The 27,708-nt window shown below is 53.2% G+C and overlaps 2 protein-coding genes across 4 annotated transcripts in view; one reads left to right on the forward strand and one right to left on the reverse strand.

The window, feature by feature from the left end:
- The window catches only part of Cdh23 (cadherin related 23), a 382,909-nt gene that overhangs the window by 70,308 nt on the left and 284,893 nt on the right, over window positions 1-27,708 (reverse strand). Inside the window, exons 28-37 of the mRNA XM_037199816.1 lie at window positions 18,302-18,362; window positions 17,387-17,535; window positions 12,442-12,577; window positions 10,703-11,091; window positions 8,913-9,014; window positions 8,640-8,642; window positions 5,313-5,462; window positions 4,859-4,987; window positions 3,621-3,749; window positions 2,725-2,952 (exon numbers count right to left, since the gene is read on the reverse strand). Of these exons, the coding sequence (XP_037055711.1) occupies window positions 2,725-2,952; window positions 3,621-3,749; window positions 4,859-4,987; window positions 5,313-5,462; window positions 8,640-8,642; window positions 8,913-9,014; window positions 10,703-11,091; window positions 12,442-12,577; window positions 17,387-17,535; window positions 18,302-18,362 (1,476 nt within the window). The remainder of the gene's footprint in view (window positions 1-2,724; window positions 2,953-3,620; window positions 3,750-4,858; window positions 4,988-5,312; window positions 5,463-8,639; window positions 8,643-8,912; window positions 9,015-10,702; window positions 11,092-12,441; window positions 12,578-17,386; window positions 17,536-18,301; window positions 18,363-27,708) is intronic.
- On the forward strand, window positions 17,497-27,012 carry C16_21H10orf105 (chromosome 16_21 C10orf105 homolog). Of its 3 annotated transcripts, none has more exons than XM_028886158.2 (2): window positions 17,497-18,785; window positions 26,404-27,012. In XM_028886158.2, exon 2 carries the CDS (start codon window positions 26,409-26,411, stop codon window positions 26,814-26,816), a length of 408 nt encoding a protein of 135 aa, XP_028741991.1. In that variant the 5' UTR covers window positions 17,497-18,785; window positions 26,404-26,408; the 3' UTR covers window positions 26,817-27,012. The 3 variants fall into 3 exon arrangements, with proteins under 3 accessions (XP_028741991.1, XP_028741989.1, XP_028741990.1); XM_028886156.2 differs by lacking the exon at window positions 17,497-18,785 and adding an exon at window positions 24,093-24,261; XM_028886157.2 differs by lacking the exon at window positions 17,497-18,785 and adding an exon at window positions 24,269-24,352.

The raw sequence follows: 27,708 nt of genomic DNA on the forward strand, positions 1-27,708 counted from the left end.
TGTGGCAGACCTGGGGCTGGCCCGGATGGCCCTTGCAGCCCAGCTGTCCCTGGCCTGGGTGATACAGGCTGGAGGCTGTGAATAGGAATGTCCGGCTTTGGGAGGTGAGGGGATGTTACCCAGGGAAGAAAGAAGGAGACGGGGTGTGGACGCAGGGGTTCCTCTGGGATATGGAAACTTCTTGGCAGCCGATTCTGCAGCCCTATGCTACTACAAATAACACCTGTGGGCTGGCGAGATGACTCACTGGGAAAAGACACTTGTAGACAAGCCTGGTGACCTGAATTCAACCCCCAGAACCCACATAGTGGAAGGATAGATGTACACACACGCCCCTCCCCTCACAAAATAAATAATAAATACATCAATGTATTTTAAATAATGATACGGCCTAGAAAGCCTTCCTGGTCCCTGGCTTTGAGCTCCCAGCCCTGGGTCACGTCATGCAAAGAGTTGTCAGTTTTGTCCTCTGTCCTTCCCCCAGACTGCCTCGTCTACAGTGTCCTAGCCTGCGGCAAGGCCTTGCTGCTGCGGACTTAAAGAGTAGACAGCTCTCCCAGATAAAACAGCTAAGGAGGATGGACAGTTAGAGGTCTTGCCTGAGGCTGGACACGGCCCAGGGCTGACCTGCAGCTTCGAGGCCCACCCCTTGCCTCTGTCTGGGATGATGTGCAAACCATAACATAATTCCACAGGCCTGATGGGCAGAGAGAGGCCCATCGCCCCCATCTCCAGGCAGAGGGGAAGGTTCTGGGCTTGTCTCTCAGACTACGTCCCTGAGGCCAATGCAGTTCTTCACTGAGGTGACACTAGTGACTTCAAGCCACAGGGCTGGGGACGCGGCTCCGTTGGTGGAGTTCCTCCGGAGCATCGATCTACTCACAAGTGCCAGGTTAAACCCCCAGCGCTGTATAAACCAGGCATGGTGAGACACCTATAATCTCAGCTTTCAGGAAGTGGAGGCAGGAGGATCAGAAGTTCAAGGTCATTCTCAGCTATGTCCTGAGTTTGGGCCAACCTAGGCTACCTGAAAACATATCAAAAAGAAAATCAAATTGCAGAGCTCTTCCCCCTATGCCAAGAAACCGGGACGCTCCAAAGAATGGATTTTCCCACATCATTTTTTTTTCCTCCTGTGATTTTTCCATTTAGCATCAGCTTTTCTGCAACCAAGAAGTCTAAGAAACACCGACCATTACTGAGCACAAAAATCCATCTTTGTAATGATGGAGACTGTATGTGAAAGCATGCAATCTGACGTAGAACTGCGTAGCTGAAGGTCTGTTACTTGTAGCCAAACACATCGCTGAAGATGATTAAAACTGCATCCTTCCATGTCATCACGAAAACAATACCCCCACCCCCAATCAGTTACCCATGTCCTATTTACCCCGCTAGCATGAGTGACTAACCTAGCAGACAGCAAGCTGCCCTGGGAGTGAGGATGCTGCTGAGGAGGCCGGGCAGAGTGAGTCTTGTTTCCCACTTCAAAATGTTGACCCAATTCCTACCCCTTCATCAGAGTTACTCCAGATGAAGGCCAGGCTAGACCTGCCGTGCCCTCCTGCAGGGCCCTTGACACCATGGCTACCTAAGAGACATGTCTTGGGAGCAGAGAGCCACTAAGCCAAAATGCATCCAATCTTTCCCTTCATCGAGGCCACACTCGGTGCAGACTGGCTTGTGACTTGTTTTTGGCCAAGAGAAAGCCACAGAGGGACCCTGGGCCAGCTCAAGCCTGGCAATCACCGGGGCCTTGCGCATATCTTGTGTTCTTTCCCGTCTTGCGCCTTTTGAGCAGGCATAGGCTTGCTAGTTAGAGGACTTGTCCCTGTCGCCTTCCATAAATGCCAGCCAGCCGCTGGAAGTGCAGCCTGATCAGCTGACTTGCAGCAGCATGCACAGGGCAGGGACCCCAGCTGAGACCAGAACTGGCTGGCTGAGCCCGGTCTATACCACCTGCCTGCAGATCAAGGCCTCGTTTCACACCAGTCTTGGGTTTGATCCACCTCCCTGTGGAACCGTGGCAATAGCTGATGGCAGATGCCATCCTCTCCCGTCTTCCGTGTTTACCAAGCCCTTGTGCCAACCTAAGCTAGTTCAATCCTCCAAACACCATCTCTGCAGATCTTATCGGCCTTTTATAGGTAACAAAGGTGAGAGAGTCTGGCAGGCTCTGATTGGCCAGCTTTCAAGGTCCCAAGTCACAGACCACTCCTCCAGCACACACGCCGTCTCCACCCAGTCCGCGCGCCATGCCTCCTTCCCTAACTCTGCAAACCGCATAACCATAACCATGGGCTGTGGCCCTGACCACCCAGGCATCCGACAGGATGACCTCACCAGCCCTTCCCACCCTAGTGTTGTGACAGTGCCACACCAATGTGCAGAGAGAGAGAGAGCCAGAGAGCTGCACAGCCTTAGGGTTGAGTGTGACCCTGCAGGGCACAGTTCGGTCACAAGTCCCTCTTTACTTACTCCCTGGCCAAGGCCTGATGTCAGGCTCATCTGAGAGCTTCATTTAGTGAGACCAGAGGATGGACAGGGACCCCGAGCAGTGCAGACTAGAGAGAACCAGGCCCCTGCTTGGCCTACACCTGCCCTGTGAGGCTCCTGGCCTGTGAACTAAAGGCACACAACCCAGGAGGTATCCGTGGTTTGAGGGGTACCAGGGGCTTCTCATACACAAGGGCCAGCACTGTCCCACCCATCTCCATTGCTTACCGACAGTGTAGGGGTGCCCTCATCTTCCACAGTGACCACCAGATGGTAGAAATTCTGGCGCTCCCGGTCAGGTGGGGCAGGCCGTGTGGCAATCTCCCCGCTGATCCGGTCCATGCGGAAAGTCATATCCTCGTTGCCCTCAGTGATGTAATAGGACAGGACACTGTTGATCCCGATGTCACGGTCGGTGGCTCTCACCTGGACCACAGAGGTGCCTCCACCCACATTCTGGTAAGAGAGCAGAAAGTGGTTATCCTAGATTCAGGGCCTTCAAGGAACAGCCGCACTCTGCTCCTGGTGCCCCGAGGCTTTGTTTGGGCCCCCTGGAAGTTCTGCTTTGTGTCCCCTGGGGCAAGGAGGAGGGTGATTAGGGTGCTGATAGACAATGTGCTTTGGTTACCTCCTACAGGGCGCTTTGGTTACCTCCTACAGGGCAGGTCCTGTGTGAGCCCCTTGATTCTGGTCCAAACCTGTAAGCTCAGATTGGATGCTCACACTCACATATGAAAAAACTTCAGGTGCAGGGGAAGGATGCATGCACACCCACACAGCCAATCAGAAGCTATTGTGGGCCTCTGCCCTGAGAGCAGGGTTCTACCCTAAACCGCCTCTCTTCATGAGCAGCCCCTGGCACTATGCCCAGCAAGGTTTGGAAAATGTTTTCCTGCAATCATCCAGCCTTAGTGCCAGATAACAAATAACGTTTGTTATAAAAAAAAAAGAAGCTATTCCAGGGTCTCTGCTTTATCACAAAAATATATTACAGGGCTGAGTGCCAGGGCTGCATTTATGCATAATCTCTGTTCGGAAGACTGAGGGACCAGTGGGCCAGGCAGACGTTTAAATGGGTGTCTCATGGTCAGCTTTTGTCCATGGTCCACCCTGGGTATCTTTACCTCATTCACGCTGACATTGTATCCAAAGGGGCTCTCAATCACGGGAGGGTTGTCATTGACATCCAGAATGGTCACCTGTAGGATGTGGTCTTTCTTCCGTGGAGGGGTGCCACGGTCAGAAGCCACAACCTGTGGGGAGAAAGAGGAGGGGGTTCACAGTCAGGATTGAACTGTGGGATCAGAACTATGGAGCCCAAAGGCCATCCCCTTGATAGGGAGGACCTGGGAGGGCCAAGAGACTCACTGATTCATCTCGGTCTGATGCCCATCACCAAGCTCTCCCCTTCTGCTTATGCTACAGACAATCTTTGCCTATGTCAGGTTCATTTGGCATCTGACTTCAGGATGCAGAGCCCTGGTCTGCCTGTGTTTTGGGCTCTGTTAGCCTCTTGACCTTGACCTTGGGTCGGAGATATGATTCAAGCTTTTGGCCTTGTGTCTGTCATTCCAAGCTGGCCTCTGGTAAGCAGGGAGAGGGCCTGGGATAGTTTTTTTGTTTGTTTGTTTTGTTTTTTTTTGCAACCTTCTGGAGTCCTGACCACCTGCTGAGCCTGTCCACGGGGGACTTCAGTGCGGCCTCGGTGGTCTCTAGGCACTCTGCCTCTGCCGAGGAACAGTGTGGGCCCAGCAATTCAGCGGCCACCATAGTCAGTGTGGTTCTTCGCTCTGCAGCCAGGTAGGGTTCTTTTACCCATTCCATATGTGGGGGAAACTGAGGCCCAGCCAGAAGAAATCATTTGCCAAAGGTCCTACTGTGTTCCTGACAGGGTCAGAGTCCCATCAGCTCTGCTAGGCATTCTCCTGGCTGGTTTTGCTTGTTTTTAATTAATTAATTAATTAGTTAATTAATTAATTTATTAATTTATTAACTTATTGGACAGAGTCTCATGTAGCTCGGGGTGGTCTCAAATTTATGAGAACAGCCTTGAGAATGACCTTGAAGTCCTGATCCTCTGGCTTCCACTGCCTCCTGAGTGCTGGGATTCTAGGTGGGTACCGAATGCCATCATGCCTGGCTCTTACGGCAGGGACGGACACCTCAGCTGCTTCTGCTGGGAACAGAAGTGTGTCCCAGGTCACCCTCTCCCATCAGCCTTACTGTGCTTGGCCTTGCACAGGCCACATGCCCCCTGTCACTTGGTGACAGCCAGGAAACTAACCACCCGGGGATTGTGTGAGGTGGGCTCCCTCCTGAGTGTGTGGTGTGAGTGCTCCCGGAGGGGCCAGTAGGTGCTCACCTTGAGGATGTAGTGGTCCAGTTCCTCCCTGTCCAGGGGCTTAGCCACAAACACTTCGCCAATGGAGTCGTTGCTGGTGATAATCTCAAAAGCCCCAGCAATGTTCCCAGAAGCCAGGGAGAAGACCACCTGTGGGAGGAGAGAGGGGGCAGGGAAGAGAGATGGCTGGTCAGGTTCAAGGGGCTGCCTGGCCTCCATGCCCACTATGGCTCTGCTCTTCACGGGTGCTGGAAGAGAGGGATGAGGCTGAGGAGAGGGATCGGGCCCACCAAGGCTGTATGTGCTTGGCAAGTAGGCCCAGGGGTTGTAAGCAGAGCAGCCTGGGAGCCTAGAGAGTGGGCCTGAATCTCACCACATAAATTCCCCTTCTTGCTTGGTGATAGGAATGGTTCAGATGGCCCCTGAGGAATGAGAAACACCCTACAGCCTGGGTAGACCCTGGCTTGGTGCCCACCTGTCCATTGCTGCCAGCATCAGGGTCCCGGGCCTTGACAGTGGCTACCCGCTGGCCCACAGGGCAGTCCTCAGGCACGCTGATGGCCGAGTCAGAGGTGAAGTCGAAGCGTGGGCTGTTATCATTCTCATCCAGTACAGTGATGTAGACCTGGGGACAGACACACTCAGCCGCCTGCCTCCTTCCCCAAGATGTCCTTAGACCACGAGGTCAGCAGGGACTTGAGCAAGTATTCAAGCTCCCAGACCCACCCTGGCTGCTCGATTCTCTGAGCAACGTGTGTGTGTGTGTGTGTGTGTGTGTGTGTGTGTGTGTGTGTGTGTGTGTGTGTATGTGTGTGTTTGTGTGTGTGTGTGTGTGTGTGTGTGTGTGTGTGTGTGTGTGTGTGGTGTGTGTGTGTGTGTGGTGTGTATGTGTGTGTGTGTGTGTGTGTGTGTTGCACACTTACTCCCAGGGTCAGGACAGCAAAGAGGGGCTGGTCTGAGGTGGCAGAGACAGGGACAGCTGGGAAGCTGGGTTCTGGCTCATGGGAACGAAGGCTGGGAATACCCGCCTGGCACTGGTACCACTTCCTGTTTTTCAGGAAGATTGAGGAGTTCAGATTTTTACATGAAATGAGCCAATGAGTCACAGAAACAAAAACCATGGGCAGGCTGGTGGTGGACACGCAGCTGCTGGCCAGACTCTGGCCACCTCAGAGGAAGTTTTGCATTGAAGGGAGGGGGCCAGGCCAGGAGCAGGGGGCTACTGTGATCTGGGGGGTCCCATTGGGAAGGGAAGCTCCATGAAATTGCATATTCTTTCAAGTCCACACAGTCTGGACCTCGAGTGGACAAGGGCGGCATGGGCAGGAAGAAAGGGCCCACTGTGGGTGTGGCCACCAGCCCTAGGAAGACCACAGGCCACAGAGACTACAAACACAAAGGCCTCTACTGACTGCCAGGGGCAGGTTGGGAGGTGGCCTGGGTTTTAGGAACCCCAGGTTAGGCCTCCTTAAGCTGCTCCACCCGAGGCCAGTCCTCATCATCCTTATCGGGGCTGTGGCTTCTGGACTCCATATCTGACCATCTTTTGGTGTGCACAGCGCTCATGGTCCTTGTGGGCCCTGTCCGTCCTACAGAACAAACTCACTGTCTCCTCCCTCTGAATCAGGCTGCCCTTCTGGGTTTCAGCCACACCCTACCATGTCATGGAGTAGCTGTCAGATCCCAGGGGAAGTTGGGTCAACTCCTCCACTTCTGGCTGTGTGAGTTTGGACATAGTTACTCAACCGCTCTGGTTTTCCATTTTCTCAGCGGAAAACTTCCGGAACAAGAATACATGGATGCCGGAAGCAGGAAGTGAGCAAACACAGGTAAGGCTGGCTATGGTAATCTCCACTGTCCCTTCTTCGTGCCGATGGACACTCAGTCTTTCCCTACCCAGCCCGTACTTGTCTATCAGGCAGTAGTACTCTGCATCTGCTAAGCAAGCAAGTCGATATGGGAAATGGAAATAATGATGCCTAGTGCCCTGTGGTCAGGGCAAAACCCGACAGAGAAAACGGCTGTGATTGGATCTTCAAATTATTTGGCCAGTCAAGGTCCTTACATCACAGGGCCTACCTACATCCTGTCCCCTCTGCCAGAAAACCTTTTCCTTGTTGGCTGCATTAACTCCTACTCATTCAGCAGAACTCAGCTTGAGCAGCCTCCGGCAAGCCCACCCGGGGTTCCCTGACATCTTCCGACGACGCATGCATTAAGTCACAGTGACGTGAAGTTGTCACTGGGGTTTTCCCTCAGTCTACTTCATGCTGTGCAGGCAGGGTTGACTATCCTTTGGGTTTCTGCTGCATCAGGGGCCCAGCAGAGGCCGGGCACGGTCAGCCAATGCCCCCTGCCACGGCTGCAACTCCGATCATAGCGGTAGGATGTGAGGGTGGGTGGGGGATGGGAAGGGAGCCAGCAGCCTTGGTGGGTGAGAAGAGATGGGGCCTTCTCCAGCTCCCAGCCTCAGAACCTCATTTACCTGCCCATCCCCCAGCACCCAAAAAGTGCAGCTCAGGAGCTCTGATCGCTGAGCCTTCCTTCCTGCCCCTTCCCCCTATTGCTGGGACAGGGAGGAGCCAGGTGAAGGTGAGCCGGCTGTGGTTTGGCTCCTGGCCTCAAGAGGAAACCGTATCACCTTTAAAGGCCTTCTCCTGCACCTACACCCTAGTATCTCAAACAGTGTGAGGCCAGCTGGGCTGTGTATCTGGGTCTTGCTTCTTGGAAGCGTGCAGACGGCTGAGTGGGAGAGAATGCATGAAGTGCTTGCCAGTCACATCAGAACAAGGGGTACCTGGATGCCAGAGTGGCATCCCAGTCCCTGTTCCCTGAACCTTGACCACCAGTCAGGGCTGAAGGGCATCTGGGCCTGTAGTACTGAGAAGGGTGCTAAGGTCTCTAAGTCTTAGGCCATTTTGCTGGGAGATTTAGGATGTGGGACTCCTGCCTGCTGCCCCAGGGGTTAAAGAAAGCCAGGTGTTGGGGATCAAAGCCCCTTTTACTCCTGAGCTCCACCCCAGGCCCAGCTCATTTGGGGCTTTGTCCCATACCTCTGACCATAGTAGTCACTCACTCCAAGGCCCCCAGCACACAGTCCTGGCAATGGGGCTCACCCAGCTCACTCTACGGCCATAGCTACCATCCCAGACACCCTCTGAGCTCTGGCCCTGAGCACCCTCCTTCACATCTCCCTCCTAAGATCCGCCACCCCTTCTAAGGAGGGTAGGGCTACTGGCAGGACACCCCGTTAGGGGGGAAGGGAAGCACAGAGAAGCTAAGCAGCTGTCCTTTGTCACGCAGCCACCGAGAAGGTCTCAGGGTCCCTACCTGTGCATGGTCCAGGTATTCCTTTGTTACCACACTTCCATCTTATGGTCCCATAGGGACTAGAAAGAACATGGAGGGCAGAGCTTGGGACAGGAGAGTGGATGGGATGGGTCCTGAAGGGTCTGAGTGTTCGGAACGCCTGCCGTAGATGTTCATGTGCTTCCCTTATTTCGCTTTACAATGATTGACGGGTTCAGTATGTGTTGGGGGGTGGTTGGGTGGGAGTGGGTGGATGTGAGTGAGCGCAGACGTGGGACACAGCATTTGTGTGCAAGCCAGAGGGTGACTTGGAATTGGTTGTCTCCTTCTACCATGTGGGTCCCGGGATCAAACTCAGGTTACCAGTCTTGGTGGCAATCACCTTTACCACTGTGCCATCTTGCCAGCCCTCCACCCCATAGACCCTACCTCCGGGGAAGGTAGGAGAGTCTATGCATCACCAGCGGTGTGAGGCAGTTCATGGGCTACTCACCTTCTGTAGAAGCACAGACAGGAGATGGAAGGAGAGAAAGGCAGATTGCAGAGGGTTATTGGCTGGCTTGGTACTTTCCACCCACTACCCACGAGGTCTGTAGCCCATGCCACCCTCCCATCTGGCCAAGGTCTCAGCCCGGGGGTCTGGTTGCCTGGTGGTCCTGAGACCACCCTTGCCCCAGCTACATGTCAGGAGAGCGACATGTGCTGGGGAGAATCGGGGCCCGGAGGGGTGGCGCTGGAGTGGGGCTCGCACCCAGGACCCACTCACCACAGTAGAGTCCACCTTGGGGCCGCCATCGTCGGCCACCACGGTCAGTGTGTAGAAGTCACCCTTCTCCCTGTCAACCAAGCCTTTGACTGTGATCACACCCTGTGGGCGGTGGAGGCAAACATGGAAGTGACGGAAGTGACGTCAGGCAGCGGTTCCTGGATTCAACCATCTTCTCCCACCCCACCCTGCCAGCCATGTTTTAGTCCATGGGCCCAGTCCAACGTTCCCGGGAGGCTGCTGGCTGAGATCCCATTGCTCTTACATCCCATCCAGATGCACCGGCCGTCTCTTGTAGAAGGGTTTCCTGCCTCCCAGTCAAACAGGTCCTCTTTAGGTAGAGAGCCCAGCAGTACTCATCACTCCACCATGACACTTTCCCCACATCTGCTCTGGCTGCCCAGACTCACATAGTTTTTAATGCTCGCTTCCATCCCCTGCCCTGAGAGCCCTTGTTCAGCTTATGTTCCTGATCTCCCCTAGGGCAAGACCTGGCACACTTGCAGGCACTCTGAGTGGTTCTCATCCACCTTGGCCAGGGCAAGCAGCACCATGGGCAGGCCACTGCATCCAGGGCCATATTAGTTGGCTCAAAAGGTGGGTTCTGCATGTGGAGGAGGCTGACCCGATTCTGCTGGAACTCTGGGCACAGCAAGGCTGCCTTCCAGGAAGCCCAGGAGGTTGCCCAAACTGCCCTTCTGCACTGGGACAGTCCAGGCTGCAAAGCTGTGCCCCTTCGACAGATGGGCCGGCAGGGGTTCAGACCTTGCTGATCGTCAAAGGAGGGGTTCTGGAGAAAGCCTAACTAAAGCAAAGGGGGCCAACCAGCTTAGGATAGCTACCGAAGAGATGGGAAAGAGTTAGATCTGAGTTTCCTAATAGACAAAGTGAAAAGCGAGATGAAATCCTGTATATAGCGGTAGGCTAGGAAATATGGCAGAATGCATATTAGAATTTCCTGGTAATAATAGGAGCATCTAGGGAGAGGAGAGGAACGGAGATAGCCTAATTGACTGTGTCTCCATGCTGGAGCCTCCACAAAATCCTCTGACTTGTGTGTTGGGAAAGCATCTGGGCTGATAAATATTTGCAGGTCCTTTTATTTATTTTATTTTTGTCTTTTAGAGACAGGGTCTTGCCATGTAACCTCGGCTGGTCTGGACGTCTAGGTCCTCCTGCCTCAGCCTCCTGAGGACTGGGATTCAGGTGCTCTTGAGGGGACAGGGTTGTGCCGGAAGGGGCCATGGAAGCACCCAGAGCTTGCCTCTTGCTCCGCTCATCTAAGCAAAATGTTTCCAAAATGGCCGTAAACAGCTACCGGAAGCTTCAGAGGGGGTCCTGGGAACTCTCTTACTGCAGGTTGGTCAGGGAACACAGTGAATAGCTGGTGACCCTCACCTGAAGTGGGGCAGACTGGCAGCCATCACTACCCACCCTCACCCCCCACGGATCCCACTCAGTGGAGCTGTTCAGACTTGACCCAAATCTCAGGGTACCCAGTGGGCCCCAAGAACCTAGGGTGGGGGAATCCTATACATTTTGGTACCCAGAGAAGCAGCCTATGCCTGTGTGAATTTAGCAGGGAAAGTCTTTGGCTTTTCCTATTGTAACGTCCCCTGTCTAATAACAAGGACACCAGACTGCTTGGCTTTCAATATAGCCGCCCCAACATACTAGAAGAAATGCACCATAAGGACGTTTAACTTAAGGAGAGTGCCATGCATCCAGAAGGAGCTCCATAAGTGCACACTGTGTTGGGAGAGGCCTGCCATGCCCAAACGCCTCCTTACCGTGACGGCATCTATCTTGAAGAGAGCTTTGGCCTGGGCACTGGTGTAGGCATCAAAGCGGTAGGTGATTTGGTTGAGGTTGTCAATGGAATAGGCTTGCACCCGCACAATCTCCGTGCCCAGAGCGAGGTTCTCCATGATGACTGCCTCGTAGGAGGCATTGGAGAACTGAACGGCCTCGTCCAACTCATTGAGAAGCGTCACGTAGACGCTGCAGAAGCCCTGGTTGAAGGGGGGCGCGCGGTCTGTGGCGGACACGTTCATCAGGTAGCTGGTCTTGGTCTCGTAGTCCAGATAGTCCACGGTCACGATGAGCCCTGTGCTCTCGTCAATTTCAAACTTGCCCTCCGCGCCCGACAGGATGCGGTAGTTCACCAGGCCACCGTCCCCTGCGAGGAGACGCGAGCCATGTAAGTCCCAGACTGGGGGTGGGGCTGCCCTGTGGCTTCTTGAGCTGTCTATACCAGGGGCTGCTCCTGAGAGACCTTGGCTGTTCCCTCCTCCCACCCCCAGCATACACTATCCCCAAAGATGTAGAAGAGGGAGCAGAGATCAAGGTGGATGGCAAGGCCCAGCACACCACAGACCCCCTTTGGGGCTTGACATTGGCACTAGAAGTATGCCAGAGGGAGTTGGCTCTGCTCCTAGAGACTCCAAATTTAAGTTAAAACGCCTGTCTTGACTATTTGGATAAGCGGGTATCTTGTAGTGATGTTTTGATCTAAAAGCTTTAGGTGCCCTCAGAGCAGCCAAGCCTTTATTTGGTTCCCTGCTGGAAGAGACTCTTGGTGCCAAGGAGTTGCCCAGCCCCCTCGGCACACCACTGCCCAAGCAGGAGGCAGGCAGTTTGGGAAGGTCGGCAAGGAGACGGGCACAAAACCATTCAGCTTGGCGAGGGCACCCAGGACTTTCACCAGCTTCTCAAAGGGTTGCCTGTGCCAGAAAAAGGCCTCCGCAACACACAGTGACCCTGACCCTGTGCTGATGCGCCATTTAGAGAGTGACCCAGCTAAGAATCCTTAGATCTATGTCTCGGTCACTCATCCTGGGAGGCAAGTGATCACCAATGCTGAGGGGGCATGGGGACCCTTGGGGTAGCTGATTAGAGGCTTGAGCTGCAGCCGGGGCAGCAGAGGTGGCTTGGGAGCCTCTTTGGGGGCGTTGGAGTGGGGAGGAGCCCTCTCCTAACTGGGCCCAGGCTCCATAGAGGAGGCTGCAGTATTCTGGAATCTTGTCCTCTTCACTTTATAGTGAGCACTGTGGCCACTTCTAGGGCTTGGCAACCTCTGCCAGGTTGGGGCCACCTTCAAAGCAGATCACTCCCCTACAGGAAGGATGGCCTGTGAGGAGACTTGCAAGTACCAGACGCTGGCAACCCCCTGTGCAGTAGAGGGTGGCCGCTGAATAGAGGGTTAGGCCAAGGCTAGCCTTATGACATGGCCTTGTTGCCTTTCTTAGCCTTTTCTGAGCCCAGGCCAAAGGCTAGCATTGGGCTGGTCGGTCCTGGGATGACTAATCTGGGTGTGCAAAGCGGTCCACTCTCCTCTGCCCATCAGAGGTTGGATAACTTCCCAGACTCCCATCCTCTTGAGTCTGGGCATCTGTACGGACTGAATATCACCCAGGAGCCCCTCCTGACCCTGGGTGTGGCTACATGGAGGGCCTGAAGATGACAGGACCCCCTGGCCAGTAGGAGGGTCACCCTGAGAAATGGCACCCGGCCTCCCTGCCTGCCTTACCGGTGTCTCTGTCTGTGGCTCGGACAACAATGACTGAGGTGCCGACGCCCGCGGTCTCTCGAAGGCCCAGGCGGTTGTACTGCTGCTGTGTGAACACGGGTGCCTCATCATTGACATCCTCCACATACACGATCACCTGCAGGGATGTGCCAGGGCTCAGTTCTGGGAGAGTGGAGGCTGGCAACCCAGGGCGTGGTCCCTGCTCCCTGTGGCCTGTTGAGGACGCCCTCTGGAGGACCTGGCATTGTCTTATTTCCCACTCAACCTGGTTCCTCAAACAGGACCAGCCACAGGGCTGGTGCCCAGACACCTTTTAGTTCTGCACTGACCTATAGGAATCGGCAACTATCTGTAACACTTTAGGGTGGTCACGTTTCTCCAGTGCAAAACGGTAATGTTACTAACGGCTTCATGCCGCACTGCTCCTGGGTGGTTAGGAAGACAAAATATGCCAGGTATGGTAGTCTGAATGTAATTGGCCTTCATAGGCTCATAGGGAGTGGCACTATTAGGAGGCGTGGCCTTGTTGGAGGAAGTGTGTCACTGTGGTGGTGGGCTTTGAGGTCTCCTACACTCAAGCTATGCCCAGTGTGGGCACAGACTCCTGTTGCCTGTGGATCAGGATGTAGTACTCTTAGCTCCTTCTCCTGCACCAGGTCTGTCTGCATGCCTCCATGCCCCACCATGATGATAATAGACTCTGAAACAGTAAGCCATACCAATTAAATGTTTTCCTTTATAAGAGTTGTTGTGGCCATGGTGTCTCTTCCCAGCAATAGAAACCCTGACTAAGACACCAAGCTCATGGAAGTACTTAGACAGTAAGTGTGGTGGTTTGAATGAGAACGGCCCCCATGGGCCATTCATCCCATGTTTGAATGCTTGGTTCCCAGTTGGTGGAATTATTTGGGAAGGATTAGGAGGTGTGGCCTTGTTGGAAGAGGTGTCACAGGGGTGGGGGGTGAGGGGGGGGGGGGGGAGGGGGGAGGTGGTGGGTGGTGGGCTTTTACTTCTCTCTTTCTCTTTATCTTGGTCTCTCTCTCCCTCTTGCGCATGCATGTGTGTGCATCCTTGTGTACCAGATGTAAGCTCTCAGCTACTGCTCCAGTGCCATGCTGGCCTGCCACCATAATGGTCAAGGACTCCAGCCATTTGAATCATTAGTCCTCAAATGAAATGCTTTCTCTCATCTTGGTGATGGTGTTTTGTCACAGCAATAGAGAGTAACTAATTCCACCCAAAGATCAAAATGCAGCTAATACAGAGGCAGGAAAAAATGTGACGCCAGCAAGAACAGAAGCTTGTGACCCCCACACAGCAGCCCTTTGAAGATTGCCAGGGCAGACAACGGTGAGCGGGGACTGATCCCTGGCTCCTGCTAGGGCCACCAATGAAACAGAGGGCAGTTCCCCCTACCGATGGGGGTTTCCTGGTCCCCTCTCCCACTTTTCTGGGGAAACGTACTAATGACTTTCATGATAATCCTTGTCCTGGAGTTAGTTGTTTTTGGGGGATCCTACCCCAGAAGGTGACTGTTTTGGAATTGTGTGATTTGTGTGTGTGTGTGTGTGTGTGTGATATGTTCCTCATTGTTTTTCTATACTTTTTGAAATTTCCCTTTAATGGATGTGTGTCAGATACAGAAAAATGCTCCTATTGGAAGGGTGTTTACGGAAAGTCACGTCTATGAACAAGGATGGCCCCTCTCTTCATCATCTTCCCGTACCTGGGAACATGCAGAGAGTTTTCTGTAGACCTGAATCACGCTGTCTGGAAGACCAGAGTGGAGGGGAGGAAAGGGACATCAGAGTCCAGGCGCACAAGAGCTACCAGGAGTCTCAGGCTCTGCTTCCTTCAAGAGATGCGAACAGAGTTCCAGAAAGCAGAAGTCATTTTCCCAAGATCTCACAGGGACAAGGGAGGCTGGGGAGAAGACAGGAGTCTCCTGGCTCCCCACCTACCAATGCTCGGGCTCTGTGCTGGGGATGAGCTGGCCCCAGTGTAAGAGAAGCCCTTCTCCCAGCTCCCTGGAGCCAGGGTGGCAGTACCTCGAAGCGGGCTGGAGAAAGGAGGAAGTGGAGTGGGGTACTGAAGACAGAAGTGGGGTGGCCAAGATGGCCTCAGGGCACCTGCCTTTGGCACTTTGACGATATGGATAGCTGCCTCTGGGATTATCCCAACACACACACACACACACACACACACACACACACACACACACACACACACACAGAGTTAGCAGGGAATTCACTGGTCTACTCATGATGGGTAGGGTGGCAAAGCCAGGGGAGCAGAGAAAAAGAGGGATGTGGTGGCTAGGGAGGCTCACAGAGGGTTCCCTCCTGCATTGCCTTGAGGTTCCACAGCCTGTCATGCTAGCCGTTTCCATTTCCCGACACCAAGAATCTCCTATGCAAATGACAGCGTCCACCTCAGATCACAGCTGTAGTAGAGAACCTTCTAAATTTGGCTTTGCCCACAGCTTGTTGCAGAAGATCCTGGGTGTGGCGGTTGTGGGAGGAATTTGCACAGGCGAATTTTGGGAACTCTGTGTAAACAGAAAGGAACCCTCCATCTTTCAAAACTCCAAGCCCTCCCTTTCCGGAATCTGCTTGTCCTAATGACATTGACTCCTGGGGGGGGGGGCGTGGGGAAGAAACTGCCAATCTGACAAGTGTGAGGGGAACGGGAGGGAGGGGGGGCCCTGTAGCTTGGCCACATGTGGCCAGGCTTTCGATGGCTCTGGCGGCATTTTTAGCAGTAGAGACAGGAGGAGAGATGGTGTGTGGTTTGTGAACCTGAGAGACACAGCTGAACAGGAAATACAGGCCAGCCGAATTCTTGCTGAACACAAGGAAACTGCCAGCTGCCTCACAGAACCAGACTGCTTTCTGTCCAGAGTTTATGCTACCATACCCTCCAACAGGGACAAGAGGGCAGGTGCGTGTGTACACTTGGGCATGTGGGCATGCAAAGAGCATGTGGGCATGCAAAGAGCATGTGTGCCCAGAGAGGCCCAGCATCCATGGTATCCCTCCTTGTATCCTGGCCCTCAGGGGACTGTCTCTAGCCCCTAGGGCAGGGATTACCGCCTGCAGGGCAAAGCTAGAGTCTTCACATTGCCATCAGAAAGGTCCCTGGCTAACCGGGGTCCCTTAGGGTTGCGGAGGCTCTGAATTACAAGAGCCATCAAATTTTCATGCCAGGGGGACAGCATCTGAATTCTTAAAGTTACTCTTTGGGAATGAGGCTGCAGCTCCTATCAGGGCTCTGGGGAGCCTCCTTGGGCACTGTGGTACAGAGGTTAGTATAGTGTAGAGGCCAGAGAACAGTCTGGGCCACCTGCCTGGGGTTGAAGCCTGTCTCTACCCATACTGCCACGGGATCCTAACCCTTACCAAGTTGGTCAATTCCTTCTTGCCTCAGTCTTCTCATCTGCAGAATGTGATGCTGGGCCTACCTCAGAACTGGGTCAAGTTCTTCCTCCTCAGGCTCCTCTTGAGGACAGGAGCACTTAAGAGGCCTGTGGCTATGGCTGGGTGCCTCACCCCTGCAGAAGCACACAGGATCTACAGATCTACCTTTGATCTGTTTTACACCCAGGGACGTTGCAAAGAATTTGGTTTAGCAAGGTTGGTGGTGAAAAGTGGCACGTCACAGCTACAGTGATCAGGTGCCAGGAGGAGGAGGCTTCTGAGGAAGAGGTGGGTGGGGGAGGTGAGGGACCACGGAGAGGGCCGTGGTTAGGAAAGCCTGAAGTCCAGGGATGCAGCCTGAGCCGCACTAATGTCAGCCACTCTTGTGATCTGAGGTGAGCTTGCCAAGGGACGACACTGCCGTGAATGTGCTCATGGGCATGTGAACCAGAGCGTGTCATATGGGGAAGCACTACCGTCAAGACTTCCTGGCGCGTTCTCAGGAAACCATGTCTGGGTCGGTCACCATGCTCGGGAAGGATCCAATGGACCTGATCCCTCTCCTGGGTTCACTTGGACGGGTATTCATTCACCCCATAAGGGGTATCAGGGGTGACTTGTTGGGAGCCAACTTTCTCTCCCACCTCCTCCAAGGTGAGGGAAGGAGCTGGGGGAATCCAGCTTTGGCCCCACTCCGACAGATCTGCATGGGGTCCAGTTCCTGTTTGGACGTGTCCATCATCGGCATTTGGGGAAGTGTCCCTTGAGTGAGTTGAGTGACAGCTGGCCAGATAGATTCTGCTCAGTGTTTCTAGTCCCAGGAAACAGCAGGTAGCGATGGACTGATAAGTTTAACTGATTCAGCAATGCTCATGTCTGGGTCTAAGTCCCCGCCTGCTCTATTCCCACCTCCCTCCTACTCATGCCTGGGCTCTGATTCACTTCCTATGGCTTTAGGGCATGGGGCCTTTGGGCTGCTACGTGTGTATCGTGTGTGTATCGAGGGTGAGGAGGAGTATGCATGCACAGGACAGGCAGGAGGCAGATCCTTGTGTTTGTGTGCCTGTTAGAGAAGGTCTTTTAGCCTCAGCTGCCTAGTGAGGGGGGCGGGGTACAAAGAATGCATTTGATAGGGCAGCTGGGAATGGGATGGGAGTATTTTAGGAACAGTTTCAAGAGAAGCAGCATTGGATTTGGACCCAAAATACATCGTCGCAAGCCCTGCTTCTGCCTCTAGATACTTTGCGGTGTCTCCATTTCCTCATCTGCAAAATAATGTTGGTATCTAGTTGTTCATGCTTATGTCTATGAAGTTTCCTTAATTGTGCATTATGGAGAACTAGATGGATATAAAAGATAGATTGGTGAGGATTCCTCTTTCTTCCTTTAGGACAGACAGGAGTATCACGGATCCCCTTCCTCAGCTGGAGAAACTCAGGCACAGAACAAAAGGACAAATCCAAGAGCCCTGGCTGGGCTTGCCCAAGACCTCAGTCAGTATCAGAACCTGCCCCAACTGGTAGTCTCACCCTGACAGAGCTCCGCATGGGGCCCAGGTCATGGTTGTAGGCTTCCACCATCAGCACATGGGAGGAGTTCCTCTCTCTGTCCAGGGGCCGAGGGCCTCGCATCAGGAGCCCGCTGCTGATGTGGATCCGGAAGTTGTTGCCATGGTTACCTGTGTGGAGGAGCACATGAGATGCATGGGCTGGACTGGGAGGAGGATGTCTGTAAGATGGAGGACAGTGGGTTCCAGGCCCTATGGCAGGTTGGTGCTGCCCACAGGATGTGGGAACTGGGCTGAAGCCCACAAAATACCCTAATGAGTGGTGCATTGGACCTGCCTCTTCCTTATATGAGGACTAGGACCTTAGAAGGCCTTAACCCTTGTCTCCACGCCTCTACGTCCATCGAGGGGAGGGAAGCTTCAGGAAATTTCAGAAGTGCCTTGGATCCAAACCCTACTGTCTGTGGGTGAGTGAATCTAGTATGTAGTGAACCCAACTGGCCTGGTTGGTACCATGATCTTGGTTTCTCTCCAGGGACACACTTATCCACACTCAACCCCTGGAATTCTTCACCCTTGATCCTATAAGCCAGCAGATGAGTGGACTTCATGCTCTGGTTGTGGTGAGCGGCCCGGGAAAGGGTTCCGGGTTCTAGTTGGCCCAACGAGAGTAAGTCCCCAAGTAGTTCTCCTGGCTTCCAAGATTCCCTCTGTCAAGGTGACAGTTTTGGGAACATGGCAGCTTATGGAGATCTTAGGAACAAGGCCAGTATACTACCCTTTGCTTAGAACATATGTAACTTGGTGCAAACCCCACTTCCTCCTTGGGCTCCAGCCTGTGTGTACAGCGCTTGGGCATCAGCTCTGGTCAGCCAGAAAGAAGCGTCGTCTCCGTGGGGCAGCAGCCATCCCTCCTGTCCTGTGGCAGCCCACTTACCATGGAGGATGCGGTACCAGACACGCCCGAACTCGCCCTCGTCTGCATCTGTGGCTTTCAGCTGAAGGGGAAGAAACAGTGGAGTTATTCCTAAGTCCCAAGGCTGGGAGGGAAGCTGTTTTTGCAGCCCCTCTCCATCCCCAGGCATATGTGTGCATCTCTTTTATTATCCACAAGGGTACCTATGGTTTATGCTGGCACCACGACCATCCACCCCATCCCCTTTTCATGGGGATACGGGGGATTGCTGTGGGATATTTCATCATCACTCTCTGGCCCAGACTGGAAGAGGCCACTCCATACCTCTATGATCCCCTGCCTGTGGGGCTTTTGACATCTTAGGAACATCACCGGGGTGACTGTGAAGCAGGGGCATCACTGAAGAGCCTACCCTAACATAGGTGACGACATTTGAACGCTGCATCCCTGGAGCCTGACCAACTTGCGGACAGTTCCACTGAAGAGTTTCCCTGTGATCTCACCTGTAAGTAACCTATGGTCCTGTAAACTTAATACTTTACCAAGGTAGCATTGGGTGGAATCATTGGTTTTATCATTAGTGCCCTATCTGGGGTGAAGAGATGTTTGTATACATCTCTCTGGGGAAAGCCTGGCAACAGAATTGGTACCTATTGTGATTTGAATATAAAATGCCCCCCCCCCAGGTTCTTATATTTGAATACTAGGTCCCCAGATGGTGGCACTGTTTGGGAAGGTTGTGGAAACTTTAGGAGGCGGTGCCTTGCCCTGGAAAAAGTGGTTCACTGGGGACTGGACTTGAGGCTTCATTGCCTGGTTCTACTTCCCATTAACTCTGCTTCCCCAGTGTAGATGCACTATGACGGCCAGCCTCCTGCCTCAGTCACCACGCCTTCCTTGCCTGCTGCCAGGATGGACTGGTATCTCTCTGAAACTGTTAAGCAAAATCTGCCCTTTACCCATAAGATGCTTTTGTTAGGGCATTTTTTTTTTTTTTTATCACAGTGATAGGAAAGTAACTGAGACACCACCCAAACGGGGACCAGCACACCGCATCTGCCATGGGTGATGAGATGTCCATCCAAGGCTGACCCACCTGGGGGGAGCCAGAAGCAGTCACGGCAGCGGTTACATGGCCTTTGCCGTGGGTGCTGACATGTAACTGAGGCTCAGACGTCTGCCCAGAAAGAACTTGCCTACGTAAGGGAGGAATTACAGTAGGAAAGTGATGTGTGGATGCTGTTGATTCGGCCAGAAAGATGCTGAAAAGGGAGAAGGGGATGGAGGCACCAGCCTGTGGCCTCCCACAGCTGGCAGGATGGATGCAAGGGAGACAGAACGCAAGTTAGAGCTGCGATCAATAGGTTTCCTGGGAGGCAAAGACCTGGAACCCACGGAAAGAACAGGAGACTAGGGAGGAGTCGTGTGGAAGTGAGAGAAATGCTCCTCAGTCCAATCTTTAATACAGGGAAAGGAGGGGTTGTTGTTGGTGGTGGTGGTGGTATCGACGATTCAGCATTGAGGCAGAGGCCTTAATTATGGCACAGGACCATAAACTATGATAACCAGGGACTACTTAGTCTTGGAACTGTTTGAATCGAGAAAGACTTATTTATTATTTTTGCATACCTGTATGCAGGCATGCTATGAATGTGTGGGTGCCTGCAGAGCCCAGAAGAAGAGGGTGTTGGATCCCCGGGAATGACCAGATGTGGGTGCTAGGGAGCAAATTTAGGGCCTCTGGAAGCGCTGTGAGTGCTCTTAACCACCAGGCCATCTCTCAAGCCTCAGGGGAAAGACTTTCAAACAAGGAACAAAAGAGCTTCTCTGAGCCTAATGTGTGAGGCCATGGAACAGAGAGGCAGTCGGGAATGGCCTGAGTTGTGTGGAACTAAGGAACTAAGGGATATGACGACCCGTTTCCCCTTGAGGTCAAGAGGGCATAAACTGAGACCATAGGTGAAAACACGTCCCCCAGACAAGCCACTGGGGACACTTGGCTATGTTTCAGATCTTCGTGGCTAGCAGGGACTTGGGGGGACAAAGAGGAATGGCAGGCATTGCTAAGGGAACTGGGCATGTGGGAGGTGGTGACTGATGGCCAGTCTGTGGCTTTGAGCACTGCGTGTGCCGGAGAGTTACAAAAGAAGTTGATTTACCTAGGGCTGGGCTTGGGGTTCGGGTGTCTTCGCTGAGCTCCCTGGTGGAACGTGGCCTTTACGCTACGGGAAAGGCTCCGGTGGATTTAGATGATTTAGACCAACGTGTCCATTGGCTTTGTCAGGCGTTCGGGCAAGGGTGAGGGGATGAGAGGGGGGCAAAGGGGTCTCGCCAGGTCACTCAGATAGCAAATGAAGTAAGATTGGTGCTGAGCCAAACACATTAGGGAAAACATCGACAGAGGGCGGAGGCCGTGCCAGAGAGCTTCTAGAAGGCTTCATGGGAGAGAAGGAAGGAGTAAATGATGGAATGAAATAGGTAAAGAAGACAAGACCGTCCAATGAGTGGGCAGCCATCATTTCAGAATAAGCTGTATGCATTTCCCACTTCAAGAAAGGTACTGGGCTGGAGGGGTGGCATGCATCTGCCATCCCACCATTGCATGCAAGGCCAGGAGGACTGTCATAATTTTATATTTTTGGTTGTGAGCCTAGCCTTTAACGGCTGAGCCATCTCTCCAGCCCATAATTTTAAAGCTAGCTTGGTCTACATAGCAAGTTCTAGGCTAGCCTGGACTACAGAATGAGATTCTGTATTGAAAACCTCATTTAGATTTCAGTACCTTTCAGTAACTGGGTGTTGTCAATGGACAGTGACCAGGGTACCGGTCCAGAATCAGACAGTCAGTCCTTTAGCGGGCATGGCAGATGACCACATGGACCCCATCTACCCTTTACTGCCAGTTCAGTCAAGAGTCACAACCTATCCCCATCAAGGCCATCATGGGCAGGGAAACACATGGCAACCCCATGTCAGGGCCCCAGGATGAGGAGATAGGGTGGTTTATGGAGGACAATTGTGCATTCTGGAGCGACAGAGAGGGTAGAGCCCCCACCCATGATGTGGTGCCCAACATTGCTCTTTGTTTCTTTTGAGGAAACAGTTGACAATAGTGACAAGATCTTCCCATGATGCATTGGACCTTGCTAACACTCTTTTGGTGTCTCCCAAGCTGCTAAACCACACAACCACTGATACTTGTTTACAGTGGATAGTCATGGGGCTCCAGAGAGCCTGCCCTTCCTCTATGAAAAAGTCTCATTGTATCATGCCAATCCTGAGTGTCTCCCAGATTTGGAAAAACATCTGGAATAACAGTAAAGATAGCAGCCAAAGAGTCCGAAATGAAGGTAAACCACATAGGTGGAAAAGGGCATGCCCAGAAGCCATAATGATGAATTATCCCAGTGCTGGATGAGTTGTGGGCCAGAGAGGCCCCTGGGAACCCCCACATCAAATAGGCTATTGTGATTGCTGTTGGTTGCATGCCAACGTTAGGTGGTACATCTTTATTGTTGAAGATACGACACGTGTTGGTTGAAGAAAGCCAGCCGGGACAGAGCTGGGAGCTCCTTCCCTGCTGGCTGAACTTTATAGTGCAACAAGGCACTATGCAGTCTGTTAAGAGAGAAGTCACAATCTCGCTCTGTTATGGACCCTAGAGGGGCTACAAGGCCGGCAAAATGTGCCCTCTGGGGTAATAGTGGTACGGCTGTTATAGGTGCTTTTCTATTGGACTTAAGGACCATGCCACAGGGCAGAACTCATCTTTGGCACTATAAATTAGTGCCATCTCATGGCTGGGGAGGTCACAGGCCTTAGTAGCAAGGCCACAGCTGTTGTTCTGTTCAACGGATGTGATGCTCTCGTCAACTTGCTGTCAGCCTTGGGCAGGAAAACGTTTTTTTTCAGTGGACAGTAATTACTGAAGAGACTCTTGGGTGGAGCTGCTTAAAAATTAGGTGGGAGGCTACATCTTTGGGAGTCGTCACCCATGGTGAGTTTTTTGATGATGCAACTGTTTTTGAGTCATTTATGCTCCTATAAGTAACCCTAATAAAGTTATAGTCCACCAAGGAGAACTTGGGTAAATCATTTCTTGGGTTTGTTGTCAGTATTCTACCTTGAGTGAATATGTTCTTGTCTCCCTCTACACTGTCCCCCCAAAAGAGAAAGAGGTGTGTGCACTGCCATGTCACTAGTCCCCGGCACATAGGAGGGCTGTTTGTGTTTTGTGTTGTTGTTTTGAGATTAGATTTCAAGTAGTCCAGCCTGGCCTCGAACTCCTGATCTCCCCGCCTCCACTACCCAAGTGCTGGATTATAGGACTGAATCGCCACAACCCGACTTTTTATATATGTGTTGATTGGAGATGTAAATGACTGAGTGGCATCTCTAGTGAGAGACACTGAGCTGACCCTGAGTGAGCCCAGATAAAAGTCACATGCAACACACAGCAATGAAATGTCTGGTTTCCTGGTCCCCAATATGCTGCATGCTCAGCTGTACCTGGGTCTCCACTTGACTTTCCCCATGATCCTGTGGGTTATTCCAGGGTTGCTCTAGCACTTGTCTCTCTTGGCTACAGTGATCAAATCAGTTTTTTCTTTTTCTTTTCTTTTTTTTTTTTTTTGAGATAGGGTTTCTCTGTGTTGCTTTGTGCCTTTCCTGGAACTCACTCTGTAGACCAGGCTGTCCTTGAACTCACAGAGATCCGCCTGGCTCTGCCTCCCGAGTGCTGGGATTAAAGGCGTGTGCCACCACCACACGACTCTCAAATCAGGTTTTTGTGACTTGGTGCTCAAAGCTCTAACACAAACTTTTCTATCTTCACTCATGGGTCACACACTTCCAGAGAGAGAGGAGGACCGAAGAGGGGTCCTTGATCCTTGCAAAGATCGAGTCAGCAGAGAGACTGGGCCCCCATTTGTCTGTGGCAAGGGCTCTTGTCCTTTCATTAGGGAAACACCGGGTTCCTACCCAGCGCTAACTCCTTGGCTAACTCTGGGCAGGCTCTGCCTACCTGGAGCACAGCCTTGTCACCTGTTGGGAGGGGCTGTGCTGGGTCACCAAGGCTCGCTCCATGTTTAATAGTACACTGGAAAGCTCTTGTCTACCTCAGGGTAGGGAGGCAAGGCTTTGTTTTGTGGTGAAGGGTTATAGGCCTTAGATGTAGCTGTGACTACTACCATGATGCATTCTGAGACTTTGGAGCCCCCTGGTAGTGACGCTGCCCACAACTTGGGCCCCTCGGCAGGCAGCTGGTTGCCAGGGGCGTTTGGGATTCTTAGAGGAAAGGAGGGTTGTGGGGGAGGGTTGGAGAGAACCTGGTACTCCACTCAAACTGTGAGTGGCCTGTCCTTGGCTGTCCCTCGGTGCAGCGTTTTGAAATTTGAAAAATGCTCCTGGCCCTCACTTCTGCAGCCTTCTGGCCTTAAAAGGGACGCTCTTCTGGGAATCCCGGGAAGACGAGGCATAGGGACCCTGCAGGGGAGGGGGGTCTGTAGGGCCCATTACTCTGGTTGTCCTCCTGCTGCCGTCTCTCTGCTAAGAGACCCTCTCCCTGGTAACCTGGAGGTTGGCAGGCACTGAATAGTCGACCATACCATTCAAATTTCCAAGGGGGACGGTGGGAGCCCCGGGCCCACGAGGCAGTTAAACCCGCCCCCTGCTCTCACCAGTGTTTCCTCTCCACATGGGAGGGCTCCCGGGAGACAGGCTGGAGTGAGCCACGCGGGAGCCTCCCCTCTCTTTCTTCCCACTCAGTTGCCATCCCTACACTCGCCCCCAGTGGTGTCCCCCCACCCCACCCCCCTGCAGGCCAGGACTCTCTCAACGAAACCAGTCTCAGCAGGAAAAGCCCGGGAGAAAGCCAGCCGGTGGCAGACCCCCGTAATACATGGGGACACAGCCGGCTGGTACACCTTGGACCTCCTGGGACAGCTGAGAGACCTTGCCACTGAGAATGCAGACCTCCAAGGGTAGGCCAGAGGCCGGTGTTGAAGAACTGTAGAGGAAGCCAGTGAAGGAAGTCGGGGGAGACTTTGACCAGGAACTTGGGAGGACGTGAAGGTGTGCTCAGATTTGGGGAGTCACTTCTATTGCTCTGAGAGAAGAAACGAGGCCCAGTCCAGGGCAGTGGCTAAGCCAAGGTCACGCTTCCTCTGTGGGATTCCAAGGGAAGGAAGAAAGTTCTAGTAAGGGCTTGTAGAGGGGTGCATTCAGTGGAGGGCTCCAGTAGGAAGTGGGCTCCATGCTCGGGGGTTAGTAGTACTTCCTCCAGAACCAGCTGTTCTCGAAGGCTGACAAGAGGGAATCCAGCAGCTGGGCTTGCCTCAAGCTCTGGGGACCTTCTCAAGCACCCCAGAGTCCCTGGCTACCACCCACCAGAGTGGCTGGGATGCCCAGGCAGAAGTGGCCCTGGGGCCGATAGCCTCACAGCTTCTCTGGCTTCTGAGCTAGTAGGGACGGAAGCCCTTCTCAGCTGGGATTGCCTTTTCCTTACTGGGGCCAAGTCCTGAGAGCCGAGAGACAGCTAGTTTCTTTCCATGGGGGGTGGCAGTGGGCATACCCCGTCCCTCCTCCAGCTCAGACTCTGGGAAGGGCTGATCCGTGAATGCTGTCCACTCAGAGGGCTTTCCAGGCCCAAGGCCTGAAGGGTGGAGGCCCTGAGCAGTTAGACGAGCATCAGAATTTCCAGCCTGGAGCAGCTTCAAGGGCTGGGAGGGGTTGGGGTAAGAGATGGGTGGTAGGTGGGTGGAGAGCACTGGATGCCCTCCGTTAGCTGAGCCCAGGAGCCAGGAGTTAGGTTCCGGAGTTGCTGGTGAGTGCCCACCTGGGACAAGGGCTGTAGGGGCTAAGGGGCCAGGGTGGTCATACTCTCTGATTTCCCCATAACTGCAGGCAGGGCCTTGGCAAAACCGAGCCTCCTCTGTGGCCCTGGATTTGGTGTCAGAGCCTGAGGGAGATGCAAAGTTACCTGGAAAGGAGGAAGCTGCTCTCTCTCCCTCCACCTCAGGTGGGACTCAAGTTCAGAGTCTCTAAGTTCAGAGTTTTACTTGGATCTTTGGATTTCTCTACTGGGTGGTGCAATTCAAAAGCCATAGATGCTGGCCCGTCAGCTGGACGGAGGCCATTTGTGTGTTTTGATTGGCCTGTGTTGCACCTCCAATATTTGAAAACGGATTTCAAAACTTTTGGAATCAAGTTTATCTGGCATTTTGTAATACCTGTCTTTCTTCTTTGCTTCAAACAACTTCAAATTAGATGCCAATATTTAAATAGCAGGAATGTTTGCCTTAAAAAAAAAAAAAAAAAAAAAAAAAAAAAAACTCAAAAACTTTCTTGCCTCAGTTGGGGAGCCTGAAGAGCCTGGCAAAAATTTTTAGGTCCCCCAAGGGCCAGCTTAGGCTGTGGGGGCCATCCAGGGTCCCTCTGGGAGCTGCCTAGCTATCCTCTTTGGCTATGTATTACCTGCACTAAGGCCCTGGAATCATTATCACCAGCTCCCAGACATCCACTTTAGCCTGGTCCTGTGTCTATGAGGATAGCCTGCGGCATTCCCCATACAGGATGGATTCTCTGAAGGGATAATGGAAATGTCTAGAAGGTTGAATGATGTCACAGGGCAGGTTTCTGGCCTCACTCTGTCAACTCTTGACGGTTTGTATTTCCCGAGTGTGTCTGAGTGACTCAGAGAGGGCTGGGGACCATTGCTGGGGTCCCCAGCCACCTACCCACAGCACCTTATACTCTGCCTTGTTCTCGGTTCATTAAGTGGCTTTACTGGCAGATTCGGGCTTCGATTTGGGTTTTTAGGCTTAAGACTATACGGCAATTGCTGAGAGCCGATTATAAAATGCCAGAAAGCTTTCGGTACGCTGTGTTCTCCACAGCCACGGGGCAGGGGTTTAGCGGAAAGAAGCCCCGGGTTCAGACCCAGCCCATCACAAATCGGCTGTGTCCGATGCCTCTCTGGGCCTCGCTGTACTGACCTGTGACAAGAGCCTTGTTGGAGCATGAGTAACTGCTCAGCCCCCCGGTTGGTGTACTCCAGGTAAGTCTCACCTGTCCATGCCTGGGGTGCAGCTGCTTTGCCCTGATTCCCTGTCCTGCCCTTGCAGGTACCATGAGCACAGGGGGCCCCAGCTTCCCCAGCCCTCCAACCTTCCTCATGACTCCGACCACTTCTGGGACCTACACCCCGGCTGCTGACCCTGTGCCGGTTCTCCTCGCCCTGGCCTGCATTTTTCTGCTGTTGGCCTCTTGCCTGCTCTTCATGATGCTGTGTAAGCCCGCGGCGCTGGACCCTGGTCGTCAAGGGGCCCGGGAGTGCATGCCGCATCACCCGGGAAGCCCCAGTGAGCCCAGGCTCCGGCTCTGGAAGCGTCTGGGCTCGCTACGCCGTTCTCTGCACAGCTTCCGGCGAGGCAGGCCTGCTGTCCAGCAGTGTCCCCCGCCGCCGCTGCTGCCGCCGCCGCCGGGCCTTGATGACCACCGAGGTGACTGTGACTTCACTGAAGCCACCAAGATGTGATACAGTGCTCATCCCCGCACAGGTTCACCTAAGACCATCCTATCTCCGATGGAGCCTGGCCTCACAGACTGTAGGGCAGTGATACCCTGGACCCCATATTACCCCAGTATTTCCCTGTGTGTCCAGCCCTTGTTCTTTCCCAGGAGACTCTGGCGGCCCCTGCTTCTGCTTACTAACAGACCCTTGGCTCAAAACACCCACCGGCCTCCAGACCTTTACTCTGCGGCCCCGAGGTATAACTTGGGGCATTACAGCTTTTTTGGAAGCTAGGTATCTACTGATCCCAGGAATAGCCCTCTTTGCCCCTCCAGAAGTCTTGCTCATCTTCTAAAGGCCCAGCTCAGAGCAGCTGCTAAAAGGTCCAGATACCTCAACCAAGTGGGATGTTTGCCTACCCTGGGTCTACACTAGCCTGCATATCTGTGCTAACCTAGTACTCCAGAGAAAGGGACCCAGGGATCCTTTTCTTGACTTTCCTGCCCCTTCTTGTGGATCTGGTTGGTTACCAGACAGGGGCCTGGCAAGTATCAAATCGTGAACCTGGGGACCTCCTTTGTGACCTCCTGTCAAGACAGATTGGGAGGGCCTGAAGACATTAGCCTACAGAAGTTTCCTATATGCTGAGTGTGGGAGTTTATACTTGTAATCCCAGCATGCAAACAGGCTGGAGGATTGCTCAAGGTAGCCTGGCTACAACGTGAAATCCTAATTCAAATGAAATCAAAACAAGTTGGACAAGCAGATAAAAAAGAGGCTGTTGTCCAAGGCTAGGTGGAGGCTGAATCACTGTGGTAGGAGGCTGGCCACTGCCAGTACTGGAGAGGATGCTGTCTGGACTCCGAGGCTAGCACCATGTCTCACTAGGAAAGAGGTGACCTCCTCTCAGCTAGCA

The sequence above is a fragment of the Peromyscus leucopus genome, chromosome 16_21 (assembly GCF_004664715.2).
Source record: "Peromyscus leucopus breed LL Stock chromosome 16_21, UCI_PerLeu_2.1, whole genome shotgun sequence".
Taxonomy (NCBI): Eukaryota; Metazoa; Chordata; class Mammalia; order Rodentia; family Cricetidae; genus Peromyscus; species Peromyscus leucopus.